This window comes from Borostomias antarcticus (genome assembly GCF_949987555.1).
Source record: "Borostomias antarcticus genome assembly, chromosome: 3".
Taxonomy (NCBI): domain Eukaryota; kingdom Metazoa; phylum Chordata; class Actinopteri; order Stomiiformes; family Stomiidae; genus Borostomias; species Borostomias antarcticus.
In genome coordinates this window covers 3,480,272-3,503,959 of record NC_140236.1, presented here as the reverse complement: position 1 = coordinate 3,503,959, position 23,688 = coordinate 3,480,272, and the positions used below count along the sequence as shown (strand labels likewise).

The following is a 23,688-nucleotide window of genomic DNA, read 5'->3' as shown; positions in this document are numbered from 1 at the left end:
CAGATTTATCCATCACAGACCCCACATCTCACTAGCTGACCTGCTCCAGGCGCCGAGGTCACCTCTCGAAGGCCCGCTCTTTACAAAAAAAGCACTTCATATACGAACAGCAGGGACTCTCTGGGAATGGTTTGCTATCCTCGTCTATAAGTCAGACGGCGAGATGGAAGACTTGACTGCGGAGGGCTGAGTCGGTCGGAGCGTTGCGCCATTCCTCTAAAGAGCTTGGCTTTGACACGGTATTCCCCTGCTCTTGAACACCCTGCTTATCTTTTGTGAGCATGTGGGTCATGTACACAGCAGTTGAGGACATTGTGCAGTGGGATTAATTATTAGGACATTACAGCGCCCTTGGCGGCTCCCTCTTGGATCCTGCCTTCTCGTGTTTAGATTCCGACCATCGTTTCCCCACAGTCGTGGTGCAACAGAGCTTCATTTTCTCCTCGCAGCAGCTGATGCTCAGCCTCATAGGCATGGAGCCTGTACTTGTGTGTCTTTGTGTGTGTGTATGTGTATGTGTGTGTCTTTGTGTCGGATGATTCACTTTTACCCCTTTCAAGTGAGAACCTTAAGCACATTATTGACTTGAAGGATTCCGTACCATATTTGCTACCCAGAGGCCTGGGCTGAGGCAGTCTGTGAAGCCCCGGACCCTTAAGTAGAGCCGGCTGTCGGATGTAATAATTTCCTTCCAAATACTGGGTTTACAGAGAAACAATGAGGCTGTGTGTGCTAACACCAGTTTGCTTTCCACAGCCTCTCAACCACACTGGGACCTGGTAACCTGATAGACACACTTCAGAAACTGCCTCAGCAATGCAATGCCACTTGTTCCAAAATGTATTTGATTTACGATTAAAGATGCTTGGCAATACGATTTGCCCTGGAAATTCAGGGAGAAAAATGTAGCTAGTCCTACCTCATATTGTGGTTTCCTCAGAAGGAAGATGCTATGCTTCATATTGAGCATTGCTCTCAAAAGTTCTGCCACTGGAAAAGTCACAAGCGGGTTAAATTGGGCCGGGTCTCAACCCCGGCACATAGGTTCCCAAACGTCATCAGCCGGAGCTCAACCCCGGCACATCTATCATCAACATTTAATTTATTTTAAACATTTTTTCTTGGTCTCAAATTTAAAATGATGTTGCGTCATCACTTTCCCTGGCCTGGTGTACTCTTCACTTTCGCTCCACTTGTCAGTCAGTCAGTTGTCAGATTAGAAGTGCTGTGAACTCTTATTATTATTAATTTTATGAGTGAGTATACCTTGGATTTGGTCTGATATATTCTGTTTAAACAATGTTTTCTCTAACAACACAGAGATTTTAGTCTGCCAGGAATCACTGGCAAGCTATCAAGTTAGCTAGCGGTAGCCAGCTAGATATACATTAGCTCAATAAAGACACCTAGTGCTAACATGGCAAGCTATCACATCAGCCACGTTAGCTAGCTACATTATGTATAGTTTACCATTAGCAAGATGGCTAAATTATTCAATGTTTTGCTCCTACTAATTATTTCCTTTCATTTCTTACATTACAAGTTACATTATTATTTTAAAAGCTTAAACAGAAATGAGACAGGGTGGAGTTAAAAGGAGAAAACTTACAGATGCTTAAGGAATGTATAAGTTATTATTTTAGCTAGTTGAATTAGCTTCTGGTAATCTGATCATGCCTTAATCTAGCCATCATAGGCTGAGTTTGATCAACTGTACAGTGTTTTTATATATTCTATGATTGAGTCACCAAACCCAGCAGTAGCTACAGAGTGTTGCAGTGCAGGGTGGAACAGCTCAGCATAGGGTTGAGAAGCAAAGTGTTGAATTGTATTTAATCAAGAAAACTTTAATTTCAACAATAGTTAGATCATTATAGGCTTGATATTTGCTGTTTATGAAGCAGTATTAGGTGCCAACATCACTGCTGCCTCTGCCCGCACCCATGCGCACCCTTGCCAACACCCATGCGTCTCCTTGCCAGCCCCACTAACATAGGCCCCCCCACATAACAAATCCCAGTTTAACCCCACAAAGTGGTTCATTATGCAAATTACATCATTCCCCAATGTCTGCCAAGACCCAGTTTGGCTAGACAAGCATGGAGCGAGGGGGATATGTGAGTGGGCTGGACTTGTAGAGCTGAAACTTTTTCAAGAATCAAATTTTCATGCAACTAGAGAGGCTAGACAGTGGAGGGAGGTGTGGGCTGGTTCAGAGTCTGCAGACAGTAGTTTCCAAGATGTACATTTGAGATGGGAGTTATACAGCAGGCCCATAGCCAGGGGGGGGATCGGGTGGATCGAACAAAATCATCACACTTCACACTAACAGATATTATACAGAAAGCATTACACATGGTAATTTAGCAGACTCTATTGAGGTAGCCTACAGAATGCATCGCTTCAACTATCCACACGAATGAGGAATATAACGTTATGGTGCATTCCATTTGTCTTGGGAGATGCGAGTGGGAACTGGCAATGGTCACTCCCGAGGTGAGCGTTCCAGTTGCAACAGCTGATCTCGTTATCAACAGCTAACTAGTAGCTCTAGCCTTTGTTAGCAAACAAGTTGATAACAACGCACTAAGTGGTATTGTGTGGATAACACACCATATTCAGCAATAGCTTTAGCAGCTTGTTTGTCGCTCTCTACACTGCAGCCAGTAGTCTCGTCAGGCGCAAGGCGAAATTTGAATATTGCTGATTTAAATCATAACACTGCTGCAGCATCATCTTCCATCCGCCGGACAGAAAAATTATGGTAGGTGGGCTCTAGCGTTCTACCTTCCGGATCGAAAAAGTAAATAGACACCAGCCTGTTGACACGAGCATAACTGATCATGGCTGGATCATGGATGTATTATAGGAAGTGGATAAGGCATGCAAAGATGGCGGCCCATTCAATCCAATGAAAATTGCTCAGTGGCGCATGAAGCAAGCCCCCATGGCCAGGAACAGCCAGTTTTTGGCGTAGTGGCCAAGCTCGGTATTGCAAGTGGCACCAAGAACCTGAAACACATGAGGAAACTGAAACCTAAATCCCCCACTACACTGAAGTTACAGTAATATGGGTACTGTAGAGCCACCTATGAATGAATCACGGTCAAAATGTAATGGTGAGTTCCTTGGCCCATGCTGCACCCCTCCACCGAGTTTCATGCATATCGGGCTGGTAATTTTTGTTTAATCCTGTCCGCCTGCAGACAGACACACACACACACACACACACAGACAGACAGACGGGCGAAAACATTACCTTCCACCCTGCGGGGCTTTGCCCCTGGGGCGGAGGTAATAATTACACCCATTAGCTTAAAGTATTCATTTAGCTTCCATAAATGGCATGTTACCATACAATACATTTCTAATGTAATTTAGATAATTGATCCCTTTAGTACCTGCCCTAAACCAAGCATACTGTTAATGATAATGGGTTTGGGTGAGATAGATAAACACTTTTCTAGACAGATCTGTTTCTACAGCCGCTCCTCCCTCCATCTGCTGTTGGCATTAGCTACAGTACAGAGCTGTGTGTGTGTGTGTGTGTGTGTGTGTGTGTGTGTATGCATGCGTGTGTGAACTTATGTGTGCGCAAGCTTATGTGTGTGTGCGTATGTGTGTGTGTGTATGTGTGTGTGTTTGCATGTGTGTGAACTTATGTGTGCGCAAGCTTTTGTGTGTGTGTGTGTGTGTGTGTGTGTGCGCGAATGTGTGTGTGTATGCGTGTGTGTGACCGTATGTGTGTGCAAGCTTATGTGTGTGAGGCTTATGTGTGTGTGTGCGTATGTGTGTGTACTTGTGTGAGGACTTGCTGTGTTCTGTTTGCCCTATCGCCTACTCTTAAAGCTTGAGCACACAGTCCTCTTGGGTTCCAAAGGCCCATTTGAAAACTAAACAGGCTCCAAATAGAAGCTTGCTGGGGGACTTACTTGCCTTTTATAGGAGTTTAAACCCGACTTGAAGTGAATATTTAGGAGCTACAGTCACAAGAAACTTTATAAAGCAACCAGCCCCTCAAACATGTGACAGTATTTGATCAATCATAACCCAAAGTCATCTTGAGTATTTCAAGGTGAAGCGGATTGTGATTGGAGAACAGTGCTATACCTACAGTACTTCCAGGAAGTTTAAGCCTCAGGATCTCACCGGATCTAGACCTTTCCGAGCAACGGGCTCCCTATGAGGATATGACCAGGTGCTTATTATACGCTATGAATTACTTCAAACAGCTTCTGGGGATGGTAATGGAGGGTAAAAAAGAAACAAAATGAGCAAAATGGATAAGAATAACTATCCACACATTAGCTAATGGCCCAATTTGAAACGCAGCCAAAATGCGACATCACTTTGGGGATTACGGGAGATAAAGAATGTGGGGATGACTGGAAAGAAAGAGAAATGCTTTGCAGGCTTTGATAATTAGCCACATCTACATTCTGCCAACGGTAGTAGTATTTGATTCTGTGCCAATATGGAATGTGAGACACTTTTATATCTTCTATGCGCTTATTGGATTCCACATCCCGGCAGTGTACAATTCAGTCATTATCTGAGCAATTAGTATTTCATTGATCAAAAATTAGCATATCTCACTTTGCATTTCATTATCGGTTGACTGCATTTAAAAAAAATAACTAACTTCAGAGGAAGTACATAAGGATCTCTTTATTCCTTTGTGCTACCGTCAGCATAGCATGTTCATAACAGATTTTTGTTGTTTCCGCAAGTCTTCTCGCTGGCTAAGCTTGCGAGTTTTAAATGGAATAATGTGACCAGTGATGTATCCTAATCATTCATGTATATCCAAGGCGGCAGCATTAATCAGGGCTTTGCAGAATCCCTCCCAGTACTTTCTATACATCCTGACATATTCAGTCTACCTCATCGTCAGAAATTCATTGAGTTTATTGGAGTGGAAAGCAGTGCTGCCATACTTTTCATTTGAACAACACATTTTCCCTGAAGTCCACGATGGTAAATAGCCATAATATCTACAGCGATGATAGTCGGTGCTCTTCAAACATCACGGATGATTAGCTTTCTTGTATGGGTCTTTCATAACACTAGAGACGATCATCAATTCGGCTATTATGACCGTACAGACGTTCTCACATTACTCTGGGCTGTAGTGTCATTCCATCGGGCGGAGGGGGAGGAGCAAACCTTTCTCTCTAGTTGGATTAACTGTTAATCTCAGTTCACTGCCACCTCTGGAATAACAATTGGCAAGCCATGAATCCAATGCATTGGAGGGTTCTTTAATATGCAGGGCCCGCCGCCAGCGACGTTAACCGTTCCTGACCACCGTGATTCGACGGTGACGTGGCGACAGGCTCTGTAAAAAGAACTTTGTTTTAACCTTGTTCGTTTCAGATGATTCACCAGTCTAGAACACTGTCATTTTAGCGTTGAGACCAATTACCGTGTTGCAAGAGATCAGTAAACATTTCCCTTTGCCTGCTTGTTCACCAACATGTTATTATCGCGGCCCTTGTTTGGGTCCCCAGGACTCCTGGGGAAGAGGTTATGTTTTCAGCGCTGTGCGGTTGTTGGTCTGTCTCTCTGTTAGTTTGTCTGTCTGTCAGTCAGCAGGATTACGCAAAAAACGACCACGCCGAAACTTGGTGGAGGGGTGTAGCATGGGCCAAGGGAGAAACCAATATATTCATGCGGCGGATCCACACATATTTTTCACTTTTGTTAACATTGCCACATAAACCAGACCGGAACATAAACATTTTCCTAAAAGATGATCCTTGAGCTCGAGCCTCCTCTTCTACTCGATACTGCTGGTCATTAACTGAGAGCACCAGTCCTCATCTCCTCCAGAAGGTTTTAGCATTATGCATTTTCACACATTTATATTCATTCATTTCATGCTAAACAAACCTGTGCGCTCTCTGAACGCCCTTCTAGCTACACAACACGTTAATTTAAAAATGTGTTTCTCTCAGGAATGTCTTGAGAGAATGTCTCTATGGGACATAGGCATGAAGAAGGAATTCTGATCATTTGTTGACTTAGACCTAAATAACATAAACCACCATTAATGATCAAATAACAACCTCACATCTCTAAAAGCTGAAGAGGATACTAGGCCAGCATCATTCCTTTGAACGCCTCTCCAGTGTTTTCATCTCGCCGTTTCAAGGCCCTATGCTCTGTATGGGGGGAAATCAGCATGGTGACAGCTTCTATAATGCGGCTCGCTCACTACAAGTACAATGTAGAGTAGTTTTTGTTTTTTTTAAGATTTCACTGTAATTTCATACTACTGTACATTAAGTGGGCAGTCGTTGAGCTCAGTCATTTGGAGCTGGGCTGCTTAGGGCTATCTCAGCTTTTTTAAGTGCATATCGGCTGACCTCTTGAAAACAGTGATTATTCTAGGTCAGAGTCCCTTAAAGCTGCAGGCTTAATGGAACTATAGTACAGTAGGAAGGGCAGTGAAGTATTAATGGAAGTAGGAAGGGCAGAGAAGTATTAATGGAACTACAGTAGGAAGCCATATTGGTCAGTCTGACGTAATTAGGGGTGCGGATGCGGAAGTGCCCGTTGACTTAAATGTTAAAAGTTCACTGTAAAAACACCACTTCAAGAACCGAAATAGTCAAAATAACAGGCTGAATACACTATCGGGGTTACAAACTCATCATTACCAGACTCTGATTGTTTTTCACTGCCGTTGTTTTCGCGTTTGGAAATACATCGGAGTGAATGCAGCTGACGCAACTATGGCTCATTCACCTCCATGTATTTCCAAACGCGAAAACAATCAGAGTCTGATAATGATGAGTTTGTAACCCCGATAGTGTATTCAGCCTGTTATTTTGACTATTTTGGTTCTTGAAGTGGTGTTTTTACAGTGAATTTTTAACATTGAAGTCAACAGGCAATTCCGCATTTGCACCCCCAATTACGTCAGACTGATCAATATGGCAGCTGAGGTGAATAAGGCGAATACCTCACTCTGCTTCTCCTGCAGCACCAAGACACCAGAACCAGTAGCTCGGTTCTCTCTAACTGCTCTGAGCTATGAATACAACCCTGGTCCTCTCTTCGTTCTCCTCTGAACTACACTCGTGAGGCCATTGTTGTAATTTCATGAAGCGGTCAAATGTTCGCCAGTGGGCCCAATCTCCATTTCGGCCTGCACTGCCCCCATGGTGAGTCAGATGAAAGGGATGCATCCTTGTTCCATGGCATGAATGTGATCACAGAGTTTTCACCCAGCGACCCCCCCCCCCCCCCCCCACCACACCCCGGAGGGGCAGAGCTGCCATGGCACTGCTCCGTATTTCTGAGCTCTCTCAGTGTTTCTCTCTCTCTCTCTCTCTCTCTCTCTCTCTCTCTCTCTCTCTCTCTCTCTATCTCTCTCTCTCTCTCTCTCTCCCTCCCTTTCAAGGTAATGCAAATGTAGACCCCCCCCCCCCCGCCACCCCTCTTGTCATCCTCCTCCCCTCTCGTCTATTTTAAGCATCTTCTGTCCCGTGTGGGAAGGCTAAGCCTAGGGCTGGCAGATCCAGGGAAGACGAGGAGAGGTGGAGTGAATGGATACGCACATTGCTCGAGCTCCTGCTGATGTGATGTTTCAAGCTCAATAGCAGTTTCAGTGCTTTTTCAATACAGCGACGAGTTTCTTCTTAGTGAGTTTGTTCTTAGTGAGTCAAAGTGGAGGAACCAGCCGACACCGTCCCCTTTAAGGCGTTTGGAAAGCCGGGCCAATGTCATGGCTTTGCTGGTGGGAAAAGTCCTTAGAGAAGATTCAACGAAAAACTGTCTTGTGGCAGGATTTGCATGGGCATAGAATGACAGAGGTCATACTTTCCCCATTTCATTTCAGAGAAATGGAAAAATATCTGGCTACATAAATAATGTTCAGTAAAATTGTTGTTGAATGATATTTTAATAGAATATCACATAAAGTATCACCAGAGAACACGGAATGTGATTTATATTCACAGCACACATATTACCTTTAGTATAACCTTGTTGATATCAGCCGGGACCAGAAAACAATTTGCTCAACAATCCTTTATGGAGGAGGCTAGATGCTGAGGCCGTACGCCAACCATGACCTCTTGACATCAAGCAAACACAATCTGATTTAGATCTCGAATGCGGTTGATTATTTGCTGTTATTGTGTACCCATAAGGGACAATGTAGTAGAATGGCCATTGGAACATAATCATTTGGACTATAATTATCTACCTTCAAAATCCCTAACTACAGTAGTAACGTCTTCATAATTATTGGCAATTATCTTTAGTGAACAATTATGTCACCACTATTTCCATATAGCTTTTAATATTGTCTCAATAAAAGGTGCTTTGTAGATGCAGTGAATTATTATAATTATTATAATTATTAAATGCAGTTATTGTACTTTGCATAAAAGTGTCAAGACTGTAATGTAATAAAGTACAAAGTAATAGGGGACTGTAAGATAAAACACTACCATCTCTGCTTGTAAGAACATTCCAAGAAGAACCTTGAAGAACACTATTCAAAGCAGAGTGTGTGAGCAGAGTTGAGTGTTGAGGACGCCTCTCTCCACGCTCACAGGGCTGGGAGCCAAAGAGACTCCCTGGTGCTCTGCTCAAGACTGCTCATAGCTCACCCAGACCCCCCTCTGCCTCGCCTCCGTTGCTCACCACTCCCAAAAAAGTGAAAAAGTTGCATTGCCACATCTTAATATAGGTTAAGCACATACTATAATTTCACCAATAAAAAAAAAACCCAACCCAACTGACTGCAACAATGTCCGCACATTATTTTTCTCGTTCCACATTATCGTCGTGCGCTTGTGTTACAGGAATAGTACACCTACTGTACACCTGGATGATTTCTCAGTATCCTTTCAGAAGTACTTCATAAACTCAATTGTCGAGCTAAGGCAGGAATAGACACATTTTGACAGAAAATAGCGTGGGCACATACACGGATGACATTTACAATTAACGGCGCCGATCGGACACGCGTCAAACTCATGCCGTGAGCGGTAGCGGAGCGCAATCGGAGCTGGAGAGAAGGCAGACGTTCCGACTTTTTGGAAACCCGTTCCCCCCCCGCCTCCTTCGAAATCCACCCTCTCCGCTCGCAGCTACGCCTGCGCTCCACTCCGCTCACATGCTGTGATCCAAATAAAACCGCCCACTGCAGAAATGAATTTCTCTTGAATCTCACGTATCGTCCCCGGGCGATTCTACCAGGTGCCATTTTTAGAAGTGAGTGGGAGAGACTGGCACACAATAGATCGCCCTCTAGATCCATCACTCTGCACCGTCAACTGCCAGCTCAGATAGAAAGCATCGGGTTATTGCACATCTCTGAAATTGTTAGCATAAGACGTACTGTATAGGCTTACTCACTCGTGATTTCAACCCGTGGTGACCCCTGGGGTGAACAGACATGTCGTTTCTCACTTGCAATTTCAACCCCCCTGGCGCAACTTTCAATCCTGGTTGAGTCAACCTTACTGGAGAGACCAGGTTTGAGATGTTTCAAACAGGCTTGAAATGCTCACCCAGGGTTGAAAACGCAAGTGAGAAATGACAAGGGTTTCTTTCTCGCCCCAGGGTGAGCGCATTCCGAAATTACCATAGCAACGTAAATAAATGCAAATAAACTTGAAGCCCTTCTTCCTGTACTGTGTTACTATGGGTAGACTGGAGCCAACTTCACATGGATTTGTTTCATGCATTGTTCTGTCTACACTAATGTTGTTCCTCTTTTTGGTTTATATCATTACATTACATTACATTACAGTCATTTAGCAGAAGCTTTTATCCAAAGCGACTAACAATAATTGCATTTAACGTAGGAAGAGCCATTGCACTACTACTTGCCAGAACTCACAAGTGCATCTTCTCTCTAAAACAAGTGACTAAGAGCATAATCATGGGACTTTATTGACTGCGCTGGTAGAGACCTACTCTCTACCCTTTCGGGACGGCGTTACTACTGCAGCTGGCTATTCTGCTGCCATAATGTCAATACAGCCTTTAGTAGCCTACATGTAGGGAGCTCAGCAATGAATCTCCATTTATGAACATGACATAAAACTGCGGTCGCTAATCGTAGCCTACTGCTTGTGGGCTGTTGTTTTGTTTTTTTACACAGCGGGCTTTTTTAAATAATAATTTTGAAAATACTGTATGCAGTGAGAAATGGCCACTCCAAATCCAGGGTGAGTCAACCAAGTACATTGCGAATGTCGTATTTCACAGTGCAAGTGTGACAACACGCAGGGTTGAATACTGGGGGGCTGGGTGGGGGGGGTTGGGGGGTGTGGGGGGGGAGTCAACCCCGAGTTCGCCCTGGGTTCACTCACCCTGCGTTGAAATTGACAGCGAGAAACCGCCTATAGTCTTAAACCACAACCTATCCTGGGGGGGAAATAAGACACAGAGAAACTCTTAAAACTTCTCTGGCCGACCCTGGCTCTCATCACACCTACTTTCAGCTGAGTTAGAGTCACCTTCAGGGTACCTTTCAATGGATGTGCTGGAGAGAAAATGATGTGTACTCAGAGGAGGGGTTGTTGAGGGCACGCTGATAAAGTTTCTATTGATGCCAGCGCGGAATGGAGGGCTAGAGGAACTACATTATATAAGGCATGCCCTTCTCACCTCCCTCTGGTGGAAAAGCTATCTGCAAAGGCTTTCTTTCTGAGAGAGTTATTATGAAGACCAAAATTAAACTGCTTATTATGGCCCTGTGACAACACTAGATCTCTCACAGAGATACAGGAGATAATAACTTGATTAATTATCTGATAAGATTAGAGGAGTTTTTTATTTTTTTAATTTGTGAATATTTCACACTGTACTTCAACTTCTATGCCTTGCTAGAGCCTTTATAAATGACTCCCATAGAGGATTTCATAATGTTCATAAAATGTTTACTGAATTGTTCTACTAAATACTGCTGTACACAGTACAACATATACTTTCAAGAAATGACTCAGGCAGTTGGCCGGAAAGATCATTAGTTTAAACCTCCGCATATGCTTAAGCTAATTGTTCACCTTTTGAAATTGGAGAACTGAGTTTGCTTCCCAGAGCGGGCAACTTTGTGACCTCTTTGTCTATGTCTTTTCTTTAATTTAATTTTCTTTTCTAACCCTGACAGAAACTTAACCTTAACCGTACATGCCTATTCAAAGCATTTCACTTCCACACTTTTATACCCAACACTCCTGAACCAAAACGCCAATATTTTTCTTATTTGAAGTGTGAATATAAGCCATGCTTGAGCAGGTAGAACGAATGCATGCATTCAGGTTGATGCTACAGAACAACTGGTATTTATGTGTGAACCCCCTATCTGAATGTGCCTGATTCTCATGTCCATCGTCTTCAGTCTCTGTGCCCACCTGCCACCATACGGCCCTCAGTACCACTGACACACACGTTCTTTGTGAATGTGCCCAGGACTCTCTGTCTCTCCCTTTGTTTCCTCATAACCAAATGTCATCGTGACCGGCCTCATCCACGAGTGCATTCACAACATGGAAGGTCTGCTTCTATTCATGATGCCCCAAATATGTGGAATAGCCTACAACTGACTTTGAAGCTTGAGGTCCTCCCTTCATTCATGGAGTTTAAGTCTCTGGCTCTGGACCTTTGCACTTCTTCTTGTAATTGTTTTAATTGATTTGATTGCTTTAATTGATTTTGTATGCATTTTGGTTTGTGTGTTGTGAACTCGTCAACCCTGAAAATGAGCGAAACCTCAGTGCTTTTACGAGTCGAAATAAAGGTTTGAAGTGAAATTACACACCTGATCTGAACACGAGCCTCATCACTCATAAACCCAAGAATCACTACACAGCGAATGATCCAATTACACCCCGATTAAGAACCGTGAATACATTTTGCGGTTGACCGGTTGTGTGCTGTCAACCTTTCGGAGATGCACCTACTCTACGTAGCCTCGATACGTCCACGATTCTGAGGTCAGCCTGAAGTGTTGCCGTAGTTCGTTCACCAGAGAACGCCTATGAGAACGACAGCGCTGAGGTGAGAGGGCCGGGCGTTCCGCCTCCAGAGGCGTGGGAGGGGTGGAGCGTCAGACTCTTTTGGGTCACAGGTGTCTTAGTCACGCTTACAACACGCACGGAATGCATTTTTCAGAAAGGCAGTGCCGTCGGCGTTGGATTGCAGCCAACATACGGCACGATTCTCGGCTTGATATGTCAGCTGCCTGACAGGGATGTACAGTAGGCCGCATCCATATTTTGAGTCACAATTCCCTAACACACTAAGTAAAGGAAGACCTTTTTACCTCTCGTCCCACTGGCTCTAAGATTTTGAATCATAAATCAGGATTACGCTGGGCACGTTCTGCAGACTGGCATCAAAGAAATTCAATATAACTGCTTGTTGATAGCTTTGTTTGTTGTTTGAAAACTTTTTGGTTGTTTGAACACTCAAGTGCAGGTGAAAGCAATTAAGTTGAAGTTTATTTTCATTTGGGACGATGTGCATTAATTAACAATTTGTGAAGTGTAAATGGACCCAATTATAGCCAAACGACTAGTTTCCATTGGCTGCCCCCCTGCCATGAGTAAAAAATGCTTCCTGTAGTAAAAAGTGAAATTACTATAAGTAGGTGAGTGTTTTTCTTTCCTCTAATGCACAGTGGCTTGATGTCTGTCGGTACCTTTGTAAATTACCCCAAGTCCACTTCATCTACAGTGTGATATTTACACCATCAGACCGCTGAGGGCATGTTTTAAACATAGTGGCATACCATTACAGGAAATATTTACGACTTACTCTTAAATGCAATGTAGCTGTATTAATCAAGTCCTGAGTCATATACCAATGATATTTTTTAAGGAAAAGGAAAACCTATTAATGTTTTTTAGACTGTCTTCAAGCATGAAGATCAATTTAGAAGGCCTGTCCCGGACTAATCCTAACTCTCCCGACTCCCCCTGGCATTTTTACAGCTGCAAAATAAGTTGAAAATTGATTTACTGTGTTTAACTGAGGTTTGCTGTGAATGTGAAATAACTTGTGTTGGGGAACATTACTCATGCACACAGGCGGGCTGTGCTTTCTACTCTCCATCAAATATATACCCTACAGTATGTCACAGATTAGTACTGCAGAAAAATATTTAGACACTTCTCAAGTCCTGAGATTGATGGAAGAGAAATGGCAAGACACAGCACACGCGTGTACACACGCGCACGCACGCACGCACACACACACACACACACACACACACACACTACTACTGTATGAACCCCTACTGTATCTCTCAGCATCGATCATACTTGGCATGATGGGACATTGAATAACTACAGAAGAGGGGAGAGTCCAAGGAGGGAGACCATTAAACGCACATTGTATGTGTGTGTACTGTATGTGTGTGTGTGTATGTGTGTGTGTGTGCGTACGTGCGTATGTGTATCATTGAAGGCCGTCTCTCCATTTTCCTAACGTATGTGAACCGCTTGCTCAAATCACCATTCATGGAAGTCTTTACCTGACCTTCAAGCTCAGGTCCTCTGGGCCGACAGCCGCACTAATTAATTGGCCAGTCTGTACTGTAGCATCAGAAAGTAATTTCATTCCCCGTACGACTTCAGCTTCCGAACATCAGGCGTATTGAGATCCAGCTCTAGATAGGCTCGCCGGACGCCTTATGACTCCCTGAATAATGCATATTGTTTACAATCAGTAAATTCTTTCCCAGTCTTTTATGGAGATGTGCCTATGAAAGTGGGGCTCCCACTTTGGATAATTGTGTTCTCTCTCCAGTTTCTGTGGTATGAGAATCAATGACACTGCACCAAAGATGAGTCGCTTTCCCATAATCCTTCAGAATGTTTTATGGTAATGAGGGGTGGGTGGTGGGGGAGGGTTTAAATGTCTGAATGGCATGAATGTCACAGTCTGATTATTGTCAGAAACATCATAATTGTTAGTAGCGAGGGCTGCTCCTCCCATGGTCCTTTGCTGTCAACTTCCCCACTGTGACCAATCTGATGTATGTCATACATTTGGAAATGGAGGATTTCTTCAGCTGAAATTCCTGGAAATACTTGAGAACGTAATCTGTAATCATTAGTTAATACATCAATGCAGTGTCAATGTATAAAACACTGAATAATTAATAATGGCGTGACCTTGTCCTTGCTGGTGCCAAATCAATAATCGTATAATGTGCATTCTACTGCATATTTCTTGTCATGGGCCCTTTTCACCGTGACCTCACTGGTTTTACAGGGGATGTCATAACGGCCACACAAGAAAGTCGCCTGCTCCATATCAACCACTGATTCAGCTGCTGCACCCTTGTAAAAGTCCAACTGGTTATTTTGTTTTTACCCGTGGCTGTTTGCAGAGCAGGGTGGAGAGGATGGTAAGCCAAGGTGTTCATCAGCTCAGTTTCGTTTATTTGATTAAGAGAGACAACGTACATTAATAAACACATGGTGTAAATGCACCCGATTTTAGCCAAAAGGCTAGTTTCCGTCGGCAGTCCCCCTGCCAGGAATTAAAAGGCTGACCTGCAATGGTAAAATTGGTACAGTGGTTAAAATCAATACAGTACACAACTTTCAGGGACAGTACACCATGAATCACATGGGGCAGCACGAACAGTACACAACATTCAGAGACTACACATTACACAATACATCATTTCACAACGCAATACATCACACACAATGTTCAGAGGCGCTAATGGTCACAGCTTTGATTGTGGAGAAGCCAGTTTTTCATTCAACATCCTATGGCTCTTTTTGACACGGCAGAGGTGTGAACCCCAACCTGCCTCCAGGTACTAGAGCTAGTGTTATTCAGAGCGGCTAATCACCTCTTCCCTTATCGGAGATTGCATAACACTTCCAATCTCGGTAAAGTACACTTTAAGTCACTTTAAGTGCGCTTTTCGGAAAGTTCAGTGACAGTTGATCACTACTGTAATTTTATCATTGCAAACTTTTCTTCAACCTCCATTAGAAGAAATTGCTATACATAGCTCTGTGATCAATACACCATTTTCAAGACTCACTAAATGTACTTGTTATGTTCAACCCTAATTTCGTTTTACTTCAGCGATACTGCAGAATGCAATGGTCTCTTATTAGGATGGCAAACCTCCAATATTCACACCAAGTGTCTCATTCAGCAGTGCCTCTAATGAATTTTTGGTCTGGGCTTCAATTGGCCAAGGACAATAAAGACACGAGATGCACCATGATTAGGTTGTTCCCTAAAGAATCAATAGATTTGCTTTGTTCCATGGGGAATAGAAGGTTGAACCCTGAAAACCAATCCATCACAATGTTGCTCTTTGAACATGCCAGTCACATTGAATTAAGAATCAGGGTCAAATGCACAAATGCTACAGCATATTGTGTGAAGCTATATTGGCCTTGAGTCAAGTATGGGTGATGAAAATGGTGATAATGAGGATGATTTCCAATGATGTGACAATGACAATAATTTGAAAATAAAAAATAAAAAAATATAAAAAAATATATATATATACATATATATAAATGTACATACATACTGTATATATAATAGTGTATATATATATATATATATATATATAATAGGCTGTGATTAATCATGATACTAGTATTGTTTGTTTTTTGGGGGACTGGGGGTGAAATAGACTATATGTGTGATACTAGTATAAAGAAAAGCATGACAAATTAGTAGCCTGACATTCAGATTCAGGGGCTGGCATTCAGATTCCGGAGCTGGAGCCAGGCTTGTTGGAGGAATCTGAGTAGTCTTGGTGTATTGCTGCAGTATGTGCAAACAACTGGTTTTATCCATCTTTTAAACGAAAGTCACCAATGTGAATGTCTGTTGAACGTCCAATATGGAACCAACTTAACCTCGGACCGTCGTGTTGTCTCAGCGCAACCTGCTCAGCGAGTGTTTACATGAGTGTTTACATGGATCAATTACTGCATGTGAAACGTAGATTCATCCATGTGTCACATGTCTTTCAGTAATTCTCTACTGTAATATTGCTATGTTGATATGGTGATTCCTCATGTTGCAATATTCATATCAAGCCACATCTAATACTGACTAGAGATACTCAGAATCAGAATTCTTTTAGTGCCATTTGTACTTGACATACATAGGACTCGTTCACGGCCTTGTGGAGCCAACGACAACAACGATGGACAAGTGCAAGGACAGGAGAGGACAGTGCAAAACTAGCAGTGCATTTGGCCTACAAAAGAGACAGTGTAGTAACTCAGTTTAGTGTAAAAATTGCAGGGGGCAGGGGAGAGAGTCAGAGGGGAGCCTGGTTGATAAGGCTGATGGCCGAGGGGAAAAAGCTGTTCGTGTGAATGAACAGCTAAACTACCCTTAGCTTGTGTGTACCCTGACCTTCGCCACACTGATATACATCTGTAAATTATAGATGAAAACCTTGCTACTGCTATGACAATACAAATCAATAGAGGACACAGTCATAATCTCAAAAATAAATAATACAACTTTATTATCTGATCTTTGTGATTGGGTGCTTGGATACAATAATTATTAGCTTAGTTAGTGTATTTGCCAGAAATGGGTTTTGCAGGGGGATATCAAGATGGTCTGTGTGGAATATAGATTATGGGTGCACACAAAATCCCATATATACTCACATTAGAAGTCTTACCACGTAGGTAGCTAGACATTTAGTAATGTAGGTGTTGAAATTGCAAGAGCTAAGAAGTTTAGAGACTGCTTGTTAGAGGATATTCAGCCCCATCTTTTATATATATATTTTTTTTTTAAACATAAAATCTATTTACAGTGACAGCATCTAGAAACATGCTTCAAATGACATACAGTAGCTGATTCCTTTGAACATGCAACAGCACCAACAATCTACAGTAAAACGTGTTTCTTCTCCTTCCAGCCCGATGTCGACTCTGCGGCCAGCGAGCTGTGTGGGGCGTCGCGTGTGGATCCTCCTCGCCATGACCCACCTCACCCTGGATCTCTCCCTCTGTAGCCCCCTCAATCAGGGCCTGGGGATCAGGCTCACCCCCAGATCTGTGCCTCGTTCCAGGCCCCGCACCTCACAGCCCCTCTGGGACACTCCCAGCATGCTTCGCTGGAGGACTGCGAGTCCGCTGGCGCGTCGGCTGCTCAATCCCGCCCCGTCTCTCCTGGACGGCAGGGGATGGGCGGGGCTGAAGGCCGGGGGTCAAAAGCACAGGAAATTGGCGCATAAAGGACAGGGGTGTAAGGAGTGCCAGTTGAAATACTCTCAGACAGAAGTCAGGGGTTTGACAGGGCAGCTCCCGAAACCGTTGGCGGCAAAATCTGCTTTCCCCGGAGACAGCAAATCAGACACTGTGAGGTTGTTACTGCGGGTGAAGAGGCAGCTGAAATGGGACAGCATCGACAAGCCTCAGGACGGCCGGACCACCACCGTGGCCGGATTTATCGACTGGGGACCCACAGGGACAGAGGACAGCTTTGACGAGGACGGGAAGTCGGTGGCCAACTCCACGCTGTCCGCCAAGGCCTTGAGCTCCACAGTGGCCACCACCACCACCACCAAGGTCCCCCAACGGACGTTTGCCGTGGTGACCACGCCACCCCCCAGGAGTCTAAGCACCACGAGGGCCAGCGTCAATGTAGGGGAGACCGTCAAACCTCCAAAGCATGGGGACACACCAGGTAAGCTCTGTTCCCTGGCTCGATCCTCGGAGCCATTCCTCTGTTTAGGGTTGTCCGTTTCAGCCTCGTGGCTCAACTGTGGTGTTTATACTTCAATAAGGATCTTAAGTAGATCAGTTGGTGATGATTGGCTGATTCTGAAGCCAATTTCTTCGATCTACAGGGTAATTTCAGAAACATATGGTTGGAGTGGTTTAGTGGAAAATACTAGGAGCACCGATTTCCTGGGCTTTTTATGGATAGGAAGGAAGATGAGTGTTGGAAATGTGCTCAGCTGGACGTCTAGGGACTGTCAGTGATGAAAGTGTCTCCTCTGGATGTTAAGCTACTGTCAAGGCGGCGAGGGGGGATGGATCGTTTAATTTTCTAAAATCGAAAGCACAGCTTGGGAAAGAAGTCTTTCAGCAGAACTGGGAGGGGCTGTGAATCAGAAGAAAGTGAATTTAAACACACGTCTTTCATTTACAGGATGCTGTGACGCTGCCATATATCATTGTAGTGTGACTTGACAATATTGAAATGATTTTAATCAAGATTATTCTAATTTCTGGGTAGACCTTTGTTGATAGAAACGCGTGCGGTACCGTAACATAATGAAATAGAACCTTAAGTTCTAGAGTGTTCTAGATTGTATTTAGGGCTCAGATGTTATCACCACAAGTGCCTGTCTTTTTGAAATACTTAGGTACCAAAGCGATGTGTCATTTTTATGGGGGGTTATGTATGTGCTCCTAACACATGAATCCTAGCAGCTAAGCACATTAGATTTACCGATTCATTAAATCAACTAGTAGACCTGGCTTCTTAAATAGACTATACAGGTGCCCATAAAACCACATGTTTAATGATGTATGAGCGAGCACTATGTTAATTGACTTTTCCTCATTGGGTGCATATGCATAAATGTCATACAATTACACACAGAGGGCAACCAAAGGTCTGGTGGAACATATTGTAGACTAAACTGTATCAGTGCTAGACAATGTGGTTCATGAATACCAAACATCTCAAAGAGATGAAGTTCTTCCTCTCCATTGAGAATCTCATTTAACTGATGATTATGGCTCATGAAACTGGGAATTCACTAATGTGCAAAGGATGTGCTTTAGTGTGGTTTTCATGGACACTTTTGGTAATGTTGCACTTCATAATATCGGATCATAACTCCTATCCAATTCTACATATGTACTGTAAGTGCCGTGTCATGTTATGCTGTCAGAAGTGTCAAGTGTAGTGGATGATGAGGATAAAGTTGGCTTGGTGTAATTGGTGTGTCAGGGTCATGTGATCTACAGTATTCATTGTCATCCCAATAAGCAGTCGGTGGCCCAGTGGTTAGAGCTTCTGACTGAAAGGCAGCTGGCCACGTGACAGTCGTGCGTACTGTTGAGCCCTTGGTCAAGGTACTGTACTTATCCCCAACACTAGCTCAAAATATCACTTTGGATAAAAGTTGTAAATAGACTATGAGAACATAGAACATGTATGATTCAAAATGAGTGCTTAGTTTCTGTGTCTCAGAGAACAAAATTCTTGTCACCATGACACAAATAACTATCTCAAAGATGATAAATAAAACAAAACTTTAGGACTAAGCGCACATTATCGCACCAATATCAGGAAATGAAAACACAACACGGGGTAGAATTCGAAGCAAAATCATCCTGTGTTAGTTAGAAATAACTGGTGCTAAGACAGCCCTTTGCTTTCACCATACTGTACACAAAACCTCAGACCCATTGTATTGGCGTATACAGCAATTGCCTAACTCAGACAGCACTGATGAAACAAAAGCCATGTTAGAAAGAGCACTTCCTCCTTCCTCTCTTATCTCCCTCAGCAGGCTGGCCGGGTCAGTTTGGGCCCAGGGAGAATATGACCCACCCGCCCCAAACATCCATAGACATTTCCATACTCTGAACAAAGACCTATTGTAATCTAAAATGGACTATTGAAAAAAAATGGCCGTGGATTTGTAATGTCAATGAAACACAAACAGGACTGGTAACTGGGTCTGACAAAATGTTTTCTTTTTTGGGGTTGGAAAAAAGGAGTAGGATACTATATAGTACATCCCCAATTTCTTAATACAGATGAGAAGTACAAGTAGAAGTGCCACAGAAGTTTAATTATACCAGTAAATGTGTATGGGTTTCATTCATATAATATTCATATAATATTCTCTCACACCTGATTGCTTTTAACTAAAAATAATCATTATAGATAGATAAGATATAGTGTTGCATGTCAGATTGATAGCTTTTTCTAGAGTTCTTACAACTTATCTAAGTATCTCTGTATAAAAACATGTATATGTTTTTTATGAAAACCATATACAGATATATAACTATAAACATGTTATATGACGCAAACACCAAGGCAGTGACCGTTTCACAAATCAATTTGTCATCTCTCAACCTCACTCAAGCTCTCAAATAAACAACGCACGACTGTACGGTATGTAAATTCACCTCGACATTTAGAACCTCCTGTGGGCCATGATTCATAGTGACTCACACACAGCTCTGTGTTTTAGTTACAGTGGATGGTAGCACACACACTAGCCATTACTGTACCGGACTGTATTACAGACAGGAACAATATGGCACAGTGATGGATTGAAGCGGACGGGCTACTGTTGATCATCATTCTGCTTTAGTAGTCATGTGGCTGCCCACCATGTGAAGGCAGATTTACAGCCGCCAAGGTTTCCAGATGCTCGGTGATTGTTCCCGGTGATTGTGCTAGCTGCAGTGCTCAAAGACACGCATATGGGCCTGTCAGCTTCATTGCGGCTGTGAGATGACTAAAACTGCAGTAGACGACCTGCTGCTGATAATCCGGGTCTTGTTATCGCATAACGAAGATGTGAGGTTAAATGCATATGTTGTGCCAATAAGTAACATTCCAACACCTTGGAACATTCCAGAACATTCTTTTGGGCCTGCCGCACGGGATCTCCGGCAGGAATGCAGAGATCTTAACATCAGTGAGACAGGATGGGCAGACCACACCTGGCGTGCAGAGTGGGAGGCGAACACCTCCAGACGCCGCGATTTAATCCCGGCCGCCGATCCTTCCGGGATGGATTTATCCAGACCGACGTGGGTGAGGCTTCATCGGCTCCGGACCGGCGTCAGACGCTTCCGCTCATCGATGCACAGATGGGGCTTGGCGTCCTGTGCGGCGTGCGAGTGTGGCGCCGAGGAACAAACCGCAGACCGCGTCCTCCAGGACTGTCCGATATACCGGACACCCAACGGAATGCGTGGCCTGATGGTCGTGGATGACGAAACAATGACGTGGCTCCTGGAGGTGTGCCTGGATATATATCCCGGGTGACCCCCCCCCTCACCCAGGCTTGGGGGTAGAGGACATACCAACCTACCCAAACGACGGAGAAGAATTCAGTCTGAAAATGCTCCCATTGCAGCTGTTTTCTGAGATGGGCGTTGCCAAAGGAGTCCTCAGCGTTTAGTTCATCCCCCTAACCAATCACGTTGTGCAGTTTAATTCCGTCATTGCATTCAAAGGACGCTGATTGGCCCGGTGTGAATTTCAACCGAGAAATCACTCTGGATGAGAGCCTTTCCAGCCCCTTTTCGCATTTTGAAAATGTAAGTGTGTGTGTGATTCAGGGGCCGAAGTCAAGCTACTTGCTGCTGAAAATTCTACTCGTCTTCCAAAGTGACAAGAGGTTAAATGAACAAGTAAAGGAGTCAGGGCAATCTCCTGCCAAAGCCAAATAAACACATTTAAAATGTATGTTAGGTGCTGAAGTACTTCAATGTCCATTCTTAAAGTTGGGCAAAGGGCCAATCGGTGCATTTGGTGACCTTTTCAAGACTTGTATCGCCGCACAATAGAGGCTTTTCAAAAGGAGGGAAAGAGAAAGAGAGCGAGAGACAGACTTCTCCTACCGGTTACCATGGCAATCCAATAATCTCACCATTACTCTATATCGACACTCAATAAAGTGGGTATAAAATGAATTTCCTTCCCGAGCGTTAAATCCGGACTTAAAGACTGATCCTTGGTGACAGGCATGCACAGTCAAGCCCCTCTGATTTACGGAAACTCAGCCAAGAGGAGATGAGGTGACCAGACTGAGCAAATCCTGCTTTACTTTGTGTCTGTGATGCTCACTCTGCCCCGGAATAAGAAGCTGTGGTGCCAGCCCCTTCACATCTGCTAAGCATACTGTACCATAACAATTGTACACATGAGGTGAATAGGAATGCATTTCGAAACCAAAGTTCCTTGCTACAGTAAGCATATTGTGAGGAGACACATTGTGTATGATAAAACAGCCCTTGCTGGGGCCCCGGCCTCAGCCTTTAAACCCTTGGAACTTGTCCAGAAAGCTTCTGCTCGCCTGGTGTTCAACCACCCCAAGTTCTCCCACACAACCTCCCTTCTCCGTTCCCTACACTGGCTCCCGGTAGCGGCTCGCATCCAGTTTAAGACTCTGGCACTAGCCTACAGGGCAATGTAAGGAACAGCCCCCTCCTACCTCCAGGCCATGGTCAAACCCTACACCCCCTCCCGACCGCTACGCTCTGCTACCTTGGGGCTTCTGTTTGACCCATCACTCCGAGGCCCCTGCGATCGATCGATACAGTCATGGCTCTTCTCTGTCCTGGCCCCGCAGTGGTGGAACGAACTGCCCACTGACGTCAGGACAGCAGAGTCACTGCCCATCTTTCATCACAGGCTCAAAACTCATCTCTTCAAGAAGTACTACAACGATCCACCCTCTTAAGCACTTATTGTATTTTACAGCGCTAATCTTGCACTTTGCCTTCAGCACTAGATTATGCTCTTAGTCACTTCTTTTAGAAAGGAGATGCACTTGTGAGTTCTGGCAAGTAGTAGTACATCGGCTTTTCCTATGTTAAATGCAATTATTTTTAGTCGCTTTGGATAAAAGCGTCTGCTTAATGACTAATGTAATGTAATGTAGCCAATACTACAGTGTGGAGGGTGGGAGGGGGGAGGAGGAGGAAGAGGAGGAGGAGGAGGAGGAAGAGGAGGAGGGGGGCGTAACAGTGCTTGCCTTGTTATCCATGTGGGTTTGAAGCTATCCAAGTGCAAATCATTTAGTAACTATTTGAAATGCATTGACACAGGGAAGTGCCAAAGAGCAGCATACTGTAAGGACATCCACAATTGTAGATTTTCTGTAATGGCTTCTATGAGATTAGGGACTTTAAGCAGCGATGGTTTGAGGGAAGGCTACGGCGTTCGAGAATCACTTTTGCGCGTCCCGGATTCTGTTAGAATTCTGTGCCGTTGCAGCCCGACTGTCTACTACGGGGAAACAGCTGACTTGGCGTAGTCCCTAAAACGTCTAAGCATTTCCATGTAAATATCGAGTTCTATTGTATTTTAGACAGTAACTCTGTTCAGACTGTGTTCTACTAGTAATAGCCTGATGATTCTAAGTGTATTTGTTAGATATACCCGCAAATTATATTGATTTTCTTGTTTGTCTACAGACATGTCATCTTCGTCGTCTAACGTTGCCACTCCAGCTAACGTTGCTTAGCAATGGATTTCCACCGCTACGGCAACGCGTTGGAATGTTCGCGGATGCCGTAGTCGTCCCCAAACCGTCGCTGCTTAAAGTCCCTATTATCATTGAAAGCTGTAACAGGTACACATGCCTGGTTCCCAATGGGGTGGTTTTGTTCAACCAGTGAGGCCTGACTGTGTCCATTTCTAAAACAGAGACAATGTAGCGCACCCTAAGAGCAAATGGTGTCCGTTTACAGAGTTTTTAATGCAGTTTGTTGAAAACTCTGCATTCAAAACAGTTTGTTGTCTGTAAAATGTCGGTTATCTTGCTGAGTCTACTTTAAATGTGCTGTACTGTATTTGTAATTAAGCAGCATCAAGAGCACTCTCTTCAAATACAATTATATTTCATTCAGTTACACTTGTTGCTTAAGGTAATCCGCATTGCCATGCTTAACACTAAACATTAGCTAGCCAGTCTTTTCAAACAGTCCCAAA

At 43.9% G+C, this 23,688-nt stretch overlaps 1 protein-coding gene across 1 annotated transcript in view; it reads left to right on the top strand.

Moving 5' to 3' along the window:
* Positions 1 to 23,688, top strand: part of ajap1 (adherens junctions associated protein 1) — a gene marked incomplete at both ends in the record, with an annotated part of 34,305 nt that overhangs the window by 4,500 nt on the left and 6,117 nt on the right. Inside the window, one exon of the mRNA XM_084462026.1 lies at positions 16,904 to 17,673. Within this exon, the coding sequence (XP_084318152.1) occupies positions 16,904 to 17,673 (770 nt within the window). The remainder of the gene's footprint in view (positions 1 to 16,903; positions 17,674 to 23,688) is intronic.